The following is a 12,039-nucleotide window of genomic DNA, read 5'->3' on the forward strand; positions in this document are numbered from 1 at the left end:
ATACATCTTACTTGACACTCATTCATGCAATGAAATGTGTGTTCACTTTACAGGTGATAACTAAAGTGTATCTATTTCTGGTATAAACCAAAAAGCTAACAGCACTACCAAAGTGAAAACCAGACTCTCTTGTGCCTGCTAAATAAAAGACCAATTAGTTAAGAGTTCTGCATTGCTGCTGATAGCAGATGAAGTATTAAAAAAACCAAACAAAACACTTAAATTTCCAATTCCACAGTTGAATATTGGACGTTAGTGTCATCTTGGTTGATGGGTATTTTAATATTGTGGAAGTATGGAAAGATTAAAATACTGAAATGCCTCTTCATACTAGCTTATCTGGCTAACTGTGTAGTAAACGCAGTATTTTCATCTCCTTATATTAAACCACTTTAAATACTCTTTTTGTTTTCCACAACATGCGTACTTCATCTGCTAAGGGAATAGAAAAGCCCATCCATTCTGCAAATGTCTCTCCACCTATGTGGTGCCAAAGTTTATTACCTATATGATCATAAGTTTATCCCTAATGCCTTTCACAGAGAAACAGAGCTGAAGGCAAAATTTGAGTATCATAGCTCTAAAACTTGAGATAACACAGAAATGTGGGAAAATAGTTTACTATGTAATGATCTCCTGTTCCCAGAAAGCTTCTGAGAGGCTATTAACAGCAAATTTAACATGCACTTTCCAAAACAGGTATCATTTTTAAAAACAAAAAAATGCACTGTGATTTCATGTCTATTGGTTTTGTTTTGCTATATACCAGACTAAACAGGAACAAATAAGGGAAAGGCCAAACAGGTCAAAAGGTAATCAGAATGTCCAAGTCCAAAAGAAGGCAAAAGACAGAACCTGTGATTAAATTTAGGTAAAACAGACAACTCATAAAAAAGAACCCCTCAAATACGAAGATTTCTTAACGAGTTATTTCATGAGTTTCAAAGTATATAATACAGTTTGCCCTTGGGTTTTGTACTTGTATAACATCTCTACTGTTATCAAATTTACCTCTACAAAAATAGATGGGAAAGAATGTGCTTTAAAATGTCTGTCTGCCTCCCAAACCGATTTATTTAGCTTCTATTTATCTTAACTAAACTAAGCAAGCCAAACACTTAAAAAAAAAAAATTCAGTCAGAAGAATATGAATTATACACTTCTCTTTAAAACACACTATTTGGATTGTATTAGAAAAGGACTAGTTTACTGAAAAAAAACACCAACACAAAAAAAACAACAACAACCCAGCTTACAAAGTATCCAGAGCTACCCTGTAAGAGCAAAACACAACAAACCCAAAAGCTACAAGTCACTGCTATCTCACCTGTCTTCTAAAACCTTGATAGTGTCATGAAGTGCTTTTTGCTGTTCTCTGAGCTGTTGGTTCTTGGTATAAAACTCTTCAAGCCTCTCTGCATCCCTAAAATAAAATAGAGAAAAAAATTAGTTTTAGCTTTAAATTACAGCTATTAGTTTTTCAATAGAGAATTCTCTCTGGCATGTTTCTTTCATATTCTTGGGAAACATCATTATCATCAGCACAAATATTAAGTTGAGGATAAATGAAGCAAGTCTTTCTGATGAGTGGCAATGTAGAAATGTTTGAGTAAGGAAAGGAGCAGCTAGTTTCTAAATAATATTACAGTTGAACTTCTGTTCATAAACCTGATTTTTGCTTAGGATAAAAATTAGAGTTGATGACAGTCAAAACATAAAAGCTAATAGTATTCAAGCAACAATTTCAGGGGATGTAAGCTCAAGCACTTCTCTTATTTTACTGTGTTGCGGAGCTGCTGGGAAGCTAAATTGGGGCTTTCACACAATCAGGTCATTTTGGTCTTCTCTTATCAGTGAGTGCATCCTTCAGTGTGGCAAGCCACATTAGGTTTGTAGAGCTCTGACAAGTCTTTAGATCCATTGACGTTTAGTTCCTCAAGAAGCAATTCTCAGAGTCTATAGAACATGAATTCCCATGAAAAAACACAGAAAAGAGAAGTCTCTTCCCGAAAAAAGTCTGAAATAGAAGATCTTAAGGAAAATACCTTCTCTAAAAGCCAGGACAATTTAATTCACAAAGAACATTTCCTCCTCAAAAGAACTAAGGAAAAGCAGTAACATAAATTTCCCATTTTTAGCTCCCTTTCACTTTTAATATCAGATCACAACACTTCTTCAAGATGCAAACAAAGTATAAGCAACAAGCACACTTTTTTTTTTTCTACAAGGAAATTAACTTTCAGTAAAAGCTAAGCAGCTGAATCTATGTAACAGAACATTGAGCAACTTCTGACAATTCATTCCCAGCTCTTCCTTTTACTATGGAATCCTTTTTATATTCCATGAAAGCAGGTGTTTGTGTTCAGTGTGCCTGAGATGGATTATTTGAGGAAGCCATGAAATTGGCTCACAGAAAGCTGGTAAGTACACACACAACAGGAAATGAAAACATTTACCAATTTGTTGATGCAGTTGTTTTACACAGACATACTTTTAAATTGGCACTATCCCTTTAAGATTCATCAGTCAAAAACATTTTCATATTGCTCATATTAGACTAATACAAGAAATTAACAATCATGGGTCATAAAATGAATGGGACAGCCAGAAACTCCCACAGTGTATAATCACAGACATATTTTATTAATTCTGAAATTTACATACAGATATTTTATTTTTCTGTACTACCATCCACACCAACATTATCCTTGTCAGTTTTATATGCATATGCAAACAGCATGAGGGACCATTTAAGACTTGTACTTTCACTCGGGGAGGACAAAGTGTTAAAGTTCTGTTACCTCAGTGCATTAACCAAGTACAGCCAGGCAATGGCAAATTTTGAAGTCTGACAAAAGTAGTCTGTATTTTTCTGATGTTTATGGCATTAAAAAAAAAATATCATTTTCTTCAGTTTATGCAACTTACAGAAGAGCTGAAATAAAAAATGTTAAAATCTTTTCTCAGGCTCCCTTCAAGTCATTCTATGGCATTAAATTATTTGTAGAAAAATAACTAAAGACATTAACATCCACTAATACTCCATGCCTTCCACCTAAACTTCACACTAGGATACTAAAATGACAGAAGGAACTAGGATTTTTTTTTTTAGAATTCGAGTGCACCTGATAAACATGACAGACATTTTTGGCTATCAAGGCACTTTGCATAATGAACAGTCTCTGACCTAACATTTACAAGTCATTAGCTCCAATGCTGAAGTGGGATACAAAATAAGGCACTCATTGCCAGCTGATTACCAAGCCTGAAATACTAAACCTCTGGTATTCAGATCCACCAAAGAGAGCAAGACCTCCTGTGCAAGAGTACTACTGTATCTACAATGTGGTAATTGTAGAAAAGATTCCAACAAACAATAATTAAACTGTTTGGTATGTGTTCAGTCACATCACCGATAATATTCATCATCTAGAAAATTAACTGATCAATTTAAGATTTTAGAACTTGGAAGCAACTCAAGATACACCAGGTTAAGTTAACAATAACAGCAAGGGATAATTTCATCCTTTTAGATTAAAAATTAAATAACTACTGCATTTATGAATTATACATAAGAAATAACAAGACGTTAAATTGATTTTTTTTCCAGGAAAGTAAATGTAGCCTCTAAGTATAAAACATAGCACCAAGTATTTGCTAACTCGGAGGGTTGTGAGGCACCGGAACAGGTTGCCCAGAGAAGTTGTGGATGCCCCATCCCTGGAGGTGTTCAAGGCTAGGCTGTATGGGACCCTGGGCTGCCTGCTCTGGTGGTTGGCAACCCTGCCCACAGCAGGGGGTTGAAACTAGATGATCTTTAAGGTCCTTTTCAACCCAAGCCATTCTATGACTCTATGAACGAAGTTACATACATCTTGAAATACAAAGAATTGAGTGAAAATTAGCAAGGTTGTTACCAGAATCTTTACTGAATGACTGAAAGCTGAGTTAAGGCACAATACTAAAGGCAAACATAGCAAAAAAAAAAATTCTAAAGAAAGTTGTCTTGTTGTCTTGTCACTTACTTCTCTTATTGGACCTCAATTTTAAAATGTCTCCCTAATTAACCTTCATATTAGAAATGTCAACATCTTGATAGGCATCCTAGAAATACTGTAGATAAGAAAACCTTACAAGTCATTTGTTCAAGGAAGAAAAACCCAGCATTCAGGTTACACACCCTGTATAGAGTTAATAGAGTTACATATATCTTTAGATGACTTCAGCTGAATTATTAAAGTGAGCAGAGTTTTGTACATGTCTGAAGGAAGAACCCGTGAAACCTCAATGGATTCTACAAGAACTACATCTCATTAATGGTACTCAGACTCTCCTTTAACAAATTATATCATTAGGATTATTACTTACAAGCATCTTTCCTTTTTCAACTTAGATATTTTCAGCTGTAAGCCTGAAAAGGGGAAAAAAGAACACACGTTATAGAATTCTGATTAAAAAACAAAATGAGCGAAACAATAAACTAACTCTCTGTTTGCCAATGACATCTCCAGAAGAGAGAAAAACCGTCATTAGTTTGGAGAGAAAATAGTTCACTCTGGACTTCTTGGGTATGTTCTACAGGATCTTGGAAACAAATACAGCTATTATGATCTCTAGGAAATAGAAACTTCTTAAACACACAGATTACCACTTAAACAAGTATAAAAACCACCATTGTAAAAAACCCACACATTAATACCAAGCACTGTCAATATATTTTCATTGACTGTGCCCACATAAGTAGCACAAAATATGTTCTGTGTACGCATAAATGCATAATACTACACTTGAAATGCAGCATCCAACCAGTGAACTGAAAAATGTATTACAATGTATACGCATAAAGGAAACATTAAAAATACATTATTCAAGGCTTTAAAGCACAAAAGGACAACATACTCTATTGGAGGTATGCTACCAAACCCTCACAGCCAAAGCTTCTTTGGAACATCTTAAGGTGAACTGAGGAATGATATTGCATCCGTGGCCCTTCTCCCACTAAGGCCCACACACTCCTAAAAGTATGTTCTGTTTAGAAGTAAAAAAGTTCGCAAATACAACCAATGCTCTTGACAGGAGTGGCCAGCTGACAGCCCAGGGGCTAGACAGCAGTCCAGCCACCAGCCAATCTGCTTGCAAGGTTTTGGGTGCATGTGTGTGTGCACAGGGTCAGGAAGATAAAAGTGCTTTAAGTACAGCACAGCTTAACAAGTGGGATGGAGTGCTATTGGAAATTTTTGTGATACTACACAGACAGAAACTGGCCATTCCTATTCTAAATAAACGGTCAGAAATAATCAGACTCCAACAGCATGACATTTTGTTAAATACAAGTCCAATAGAAATTATTTAATTACATCAGAAAGTAATGTAAGAATTTTTTCCCAATGCCATATTTTCTCCAAATTATGAAAAGGTGTGAGCAACTACAGGTTCAACATAAGGAGTCTTGTGAGCTTTCTTGCAAAATAGATAATAGGCTAATCTTATGAAACCAGAAAACTTTTAAGAAAACTTCTGACAATCTTTAATTTAAACCAAAACACATACCTGATACTACATCTTACTACAGAAAATGTAGGTTAAGACAGTTAATAAATTTCTTTTTTCTCTCCCCTACCACACTCAAATGGGAACAGCTCAAAGGGGAAAACTACTTGCTTGAGAAGGTTCACTCTTCTGGCCGCTTACAATGGAACAGTCCATCCAGCCAGAGGCACAGTGAACCCATGCCACAGCCTGCTACAAGATCCCAGTGAGACAATGAGATAAAAATGCACAGACACTACTTAAAAAAAAAAAGTTCTTAGGAAATATAGCAAGACTTCTTTTATCTCTAAGTGTTCAACACCTGTGAGATGTTATGTTCTATCATGCAGATCAGCATAGAAAGAGGGTTTATTTTTTTAAGTAGTCGCTGTTCATCAAGTCAATTAGGCATCTGCAATTAGAACCCCTATAAAGCGTGCTTTAATGCTGCTCCACACCCATTGGAAGGAATGAAGCTGCACAACAATGCATCTCCTGTATGAACAGGTAGTCTGTTCAGCAAGTATTTAGGACTGTAACACTGGCAACCTGAGCCACAAATTGAAGAGGCAGCATTCAAAAGGCCCAGCACTGTGCTACAGGTAACACTATCTCCCCTCTCACCTGAATTCAGGAGGAACCAAACTAGTTACTTAAAGGCTGCATGTTTTCTTAATTCAAATGAATGCAATGAGAAGGCAGGAAACCAGGTTGCTACATTTATCCAAAAGCATTGAATTACTACATCGGGTGTAATCTCTTCCTTTTGCTTTTCCAGAGCATTGGGAGGTTTTAAGTGTACCCATTTACAGAGCTTTGCTTTTTCAGATTTCCTTATTTAACACTCTAGTGAGCATATACGTTCTACATAAGTTTATGTACACTCCCAATACAATTTTATCTTTCACACAGTATTTCTATGGAATAGACAAGCTGCAGACTATATAAATCTATATTACCTAAAGCTTTTAAGTGCTTTAGTAGATGACACACTGTCCCCATTAAAGTGATGGAGGCTTTCTTTAAACTATTAGGCAGATTATCAAGCACACAACACATTTTATGAAACTTGCAATTTGATTAGACTATGCACCTGTAATATTCCAATTAATGGCTATGACAATTTCTGTTCTGACGAATTTTCAAATGCATTGAAGGCACTTTCTTAAAACTGACAGTGCCTGGGAAGACTGCAGAATCTTTAATGCTGAATCTTTGTTGGAACAAGTTGGACAAGCTTCTGTCAGCAATAACACAGACATAATCCTACCTTAAGGGTATAGAGATGGACTAGATGACCTCCTAAAATCCCTTACAGGCTTGTTTTCTATAATTATTTACTTTTGAGGAGCTTTCAGCCATTTCCTCTCCTACATCAATCTATCAATGAGACTGCTTTCCTCGTAATTTTCTCTGCATCTACGACTACAGTTTTTTCCCCTATCGATATCTTCTGCTTTTCAGAGGTAAGGAAAAATTGAAAAAAAAAAAAGTTATTTCTTGTACACAGAGCTCTCTTCACATTTTCTGTGCTGAAATGTTTCTTCTTAGTATAGAGCTTTAGACTCAAATTCATCCTCAGGAACCATGTTGATAAAGACCCACATGCAGCAAGTATCCATATAATTATTTTGAGCCAGATGCAAGTATTAACACCTGCAGAAATTAGTCACTTTATAAACAGCATTATTAAATTCCTTTCTAATTTGTGAGTGCTATGCAAATATCCTACACACTCTACGGGTAGGAAATAAAAGTAAATATAGTTTTAATGACCATTATTCTGAGTTGCTGAGCAATTCTAAGTTCCATGAAAAGTCAACTGACATTGACCATGCCCAACATGTTTGGAAACTAGGTTGTAGGCGTCCTATCAATTGTCACATAATGAATTTGAGATAAAATAATAGCTATTTTGTCTGAAGAGGGACAAAATTTGGAATTTTTTGCAAATTATCAGTTTAAAAGAATAAGAAGCTGGGTTTATTTAGCTAACATGGTGGAAAAATACATCCTTTACAGTACAGTAATATAAATATTCAATAAAACCAACTTCAAACTGTATGAGCTTGAAGGATGCTCTAGTCTATATAGATATATAAATATTATAACTTGCATAATATGTCTGACCATTTCAAGCTCATGTGCCATAAATCCTACTTTTCATGGATTTGTAAAAAATAAGAATTCCACCATTACAGTCTTCAGTACCTTGTGCACTGCACATGCAAAAAGCTTCTTCTCCAACTACTAACTTTCCCTTAATCAACCTTCCACCATCTTTAAAATAATTTTTTGCTGACATTTAGATTGGAAACTCATGAGTCAATTTTAATTCTTATTTATAGACTTCAGAAGCAAGCATAGTCCAGGCAAGCCTGTGTTTGATGTTTCTAAAACATCTTCCAGTACCATTTGCTATAAGAGGATCCCCACCTTTTGAAAAAATTAACTATCCTTCAGGCATGTCTTTGATGTTATCATGGAAGACCTAATTTCACCTAACACAGTGCGGGACATACTGACAAAGGGCTAGGCATGAAAAAGACTGCCTAGTGGCAAAATTATCTGGCCACACCCAGCATGCATTCTAAAGAGTATCTTCACTTGCATAAAGAAAACCAAAACTTTAAAATCACGTGCTGCACATCCCAAGAAACTAGAGAAGGGGTCACTTAACATTACTCTCTACATTAGAGCTTTTTGTTTGTTCAGTTTTTGTTGTTCAGACATGCCACAGATTGCCAGATCCCATTCTGTCAGTACTTCCGCATTTATCTGCAGCTGACATCACACCCACTCTGAAAAGAACCACCAAGAATTTAAAAACAAAAAGTCACAAAAAATAAATAATATTTTTGGGTGTTTTGGGACACAATATAGAATTATATTTCATACGGTTACACATACTTTTCTAACGTAACAAAATGCTACTAGCTAGTACATCTTTCCTTTCAGTTGCCAAATTGAGAAGTTTTTTTGTTTGGTTTTTTTTTTTTAAATCACTAAAACAAAGTGTCAAGGCCCAGTGTTGCAAATTGTTGAGTCAAGACTTTCAGTGGGAGGTATGCAACATTATAAAACAATCTCTCACAGTTTTTGAAATTAAGTGATGATATAACTGGACCCAAATGGACAGACTTTGAACTGTTTTGATTTTAGTGGAAATGACCAAGGCCACTAGAATGGTCTGTCTACAAAGATCCACTTGCATGACTAAAACACTTAATTCACAAAAGCTCACCTGCTTTTATTCCAGCCTAATATATTTCACGCTTAAGGAAATGCTTGTTGGAAGATTCAGTCAAATACTGTTCTAATTCTACCCAAAAGAATGTATCATGTGACTTAAGATTAGCAAAACAAAATTTTAACTACTTATGAACTATTTTTAGCAAAAAAATTTATTAATACTACTTATAAACTAATATTTTAATAAGAATATAAATATATGGTGCAATAATTCATCTTTACTTTGAGCATTATTGATATCCTGCACCACTGAAGAATGAACAGACACTAACAGTCAATCCATACTAAAATTGATATCACAGGTCACAAAATATAATGTAAGAATAAACAACTCTATTATAAATTTTGTTGAGAAAATTTAGAATGCTAAAAACTGAAGAAATACTTTTCACTTTAGTAACATTAATCTGCAGTGATATTTTTCACATTAGGGGAAATAAACAATGCAAATCATTTTAATATCTGAAGTGACTAAACCCAAAGGCAAAAGAGAAAGAAAAAATGCCATTGAGTAACTTGATTTGGAAACTTTAAGAGTCATAATCCCTTAAAGGTAAAGTAACATTTAAATATTTCCTAAGCAAACACAGAATCCATGTAACACTATGTTACTTTTTCTTCACTGACCTAGCAACTAATTTACACTTGTTGATAGTTTAAATCTAATCTTGTTAAACCAGGTTTAGTTGGTAAATCTGTGAAGACCATTTGTAATCATCCACTCCAACTTTCCACATAACATAAGGCATTCAAAATATTTAGCTCCATGCAGAAGGAGTGGTACTCTGGTTCAAAGCTTTCCTGTGGTAACAGACAGCCTTCTGTGAACCCAAACTTTAACAATTTACCTTGTACTTCTTTATCATGACATTCTTTCAATTTGGACCACAATTCCTTGAAGAAATCTCCTGTAGGTTCTGCAGAACTAGGGCTTCCACAGCTTCCTCCAGATGCATTCATCTTGCTTTTTTCCACTCCCAACTCCTTCGACTTATTTGGAGAACTGGCTCACCCTTACACTTTAGGTTTTAAATTACATAGTTATGAAGCAGCTTCTGAAGACAGGTGTATACCTGTAATGACAGATCAATAACATTTAAGTTTGCATTTACCAGAGTAGAACTCACAGCCATGGATGAAAGACAAAGCTTATTGCCCATCCTTGTCGAGATGTACTTACATACTGGCAGTCACCCTGAAAGTGTGGAAGATGCTAAGTATTTTGCTACAAGTAATTCTAAACAAACAGAATTCCCCCGCACCCTGGCCTTAAACAGCTATGAACTTAAAATTAGGTTAAGATGCTTAGGGGTCTTTTTTCTTTTCCTATGTAAAGCAACAGTCAAACAGAATACCTGTTTTCCAAGAGTAACCCATGCTTCCAAAATGTGGCTGATAGCAAAAGCATTTGTCAGAAGGTTTATCAGGGATGCATTTGTGTTTATACAACCTTCATATAAACATGGATTCAAATGACACCCTTCTGCAAAGAAAAGCTCATATCCCCTTAAAGTCTTTGTGATTCTACATTGAAATTATTCCCACTCTCTGATGAAAAGGAAATAGGAGAGTAATCTCAAAATTTATAAATCTCTAAAACATTAGTATTGGAGAACAATCAATCTCCGTTTTAAAAGCCAGATTGCCTACGCAACTTGGAACAATCTTACCCATAATACTCATTTGTTTTGAAGGGTTTCTTAGCACAGATGACGCCCTCAGGTAAAATAGAGGGGAAGCATGGTACTCAGATCTGGGTCTGAGACAAGGTAAGATTAAATTGTGTTGGCATTGGGCATCCAATACTGAAATACTCGCACAATCTCTCTGTCCTTCAGTTCCTTGTGTGTGAAACTGGACTTTCTAAGTTTTCCTCATTTTTATGTGGTCAATTTTAAACAAACACTTTTGAACAGGGACTGTGTCATTACCAGGCAGTCATAGCTATCTCTACTACTCTGTAATATATATTACCATAAGAAAAAAAAAAACCGCTAAGATCTTTTGTACTATTCCTAAAGTAGCAGCCTAAGCAAGCAAGCTACAATGTCTATATAGACAACTAAAAAGAGCAATTGGCTCTCAAATTTTTGAGGTTCAAGTTATAGTTCAGATGATAAAAAGTCTACAATTAGTCAAGAAGCAACTTAAGAATATCTGAATGCAGCTACCGGTTTAGCTGGTCTCCTAGATTCACCATGACAAAATGTTTGGTCCAGTGGCGAGTGACCTACTGAAGGGCCTGGAGGCCTTGGTTGCAATCTCCTTTCTCATATCTCTGTGCACAGTGTTAAGCAAGTCACTTTTCTTTCAGTCTGGCTGTCTTTAAAATTGCATAAAAATAATGGAATAAATGGAACAAAGCTTTATTCTCAACAACACACGAACACTTGAACTCCATGTTTTCTGTAGTATAAGGATACTTAAAACACTACAGTAATGGAGCTGACAGAATACTCAGGAATCATTAAGTAGCTCCACATTTGCTTTAATATGCTCTGTCCATAGAAAATCAAGTGCCCATTTCAGTACCTGGTTTCAAGATAGTAACTGTTCCTTTATTAAGAGAAGTCATTAGCAGAAAATAAAATTACCTTTTCAAATTAGCAATGACTACAATTCTTCAGCTGAAGTTGACCAGTAATCTGCTTGCATCTTTGCAGCTGAAATGCAGTCACATTAAGCCATCTTACAATGCTTCTTTGTGGAACCAATTGCCTAGCGACGTTAGGAATGTCTTTTAAACTCATATTTTTCTACCTTCAACAACAGATATCTCAGAAACCATCTTTTCCTCTGTCAAGCACTAGGGCAGTGAAATCAACAAACTTCCTCTCACTGTCTTAGATTTGAGTATGTCAGATGAATCATTTTCAAGAAAAAGGTATCTGACCCTAGAATTAGTAAACGCTGTCCCTGGTGTTTTTTTGTTTGGTTCTTCTCTTCCCCCCCACAAAGATGACCGTAAGAAAAAAATGCACAAAACTTGCTCAGAGTTTCTGCAAATGATTAGCACATCAACTGAATACAAACAGGAAAAAAAGAGCAATGAGTTTTCCCAAGCCACACCTGCTTCAAGTTTCCAAAATGATACATTGCTTTTTACAGGTGTTCAACCGCTTTCAAAAAGAGGGCTCCCAACTAGTGTTCAAGGAGAGCCTTTGACAGGTCTGGGCAGTTGCACAGGTGTACGAGGCATTCTGGGATGTCAGCTTCTCAGCTTAGCCCTAAGAAAAGACTTTCAGGTCCTTAGGGAAA

At 35.7% G+C, this 12,039-nt stretch overlaps 1 protein-coding gene across 1 annotated transcript; it reads right to left on the minus strand.

Moving 5' to 3' along the window:
* Nucleotides 1–1,315: 1,315 nt before the first annotated feature.
* Nucleotides 1,316–9,857, minus strand: LOC104472358 (DNA endonuclease RBBP8-like). Its single transcript, XM_010087995.1, has 3 exons — nucleotides 9,630–9,857; nucleotides 4,369–4,411; nucleotides 1,316–1,423 (listed from the first exon to the last, which is right to left on the minus strand). Exons 1-3 carry the CDS (start codon nucleotides 9,739–9,741, stop codon nucleotides 1,324–1,326), a joined length of 255 nt encoding a protein of 84 aa, XP_010086297.1. The 5' UTR covers nucleotides 9,742–9,857; the 3' UTR covers nucleotides 1,316–1,323.
* Nucleotides 9,858–12,039: the final 2,182 nt, after the last annotated feature.

Source organism: Pterocles gutturalis, unplaced genomic scaffold (genome assembly GCF_000699245.1).
Source record: "Pterocles gutturalis isolate BGI_N339 unplaced genomic scaffold, ASM69924v1 scaffold45766, whole genome shotgun sequence".
NCBI classification, from domain to species: domain Eukaryota; kingdom Metazoa; phylum Chordata; class Aves; order Pterocliformes; family Pteroclidae; genus Pterocles; species Pterocles gutturalis.

Coding starts and splice junctions, on each gene's coding strand:
- LOC104472358 (XM_010087995.1), bottom strand. CDS start 9,741: ATGAATGCATCTGGAGGAAGCTGTGGAAGCCCTAGTTCTGCAGAACCT. Junction 4,412..9,629: donor TCATGATAAAGAAGTACAAG/GTAAATTGTTAA, acceptor TCCCCTTTTCAG/GCTTACAGCTGAAAATATCT. Junction 1,424..4,368: donor TTGAAAAAGGAAAGATGCTT/GTAAGTAATAAT, acceptor ATTTTATTTTAG/GGATGCAGAGAGGCTTGAAG.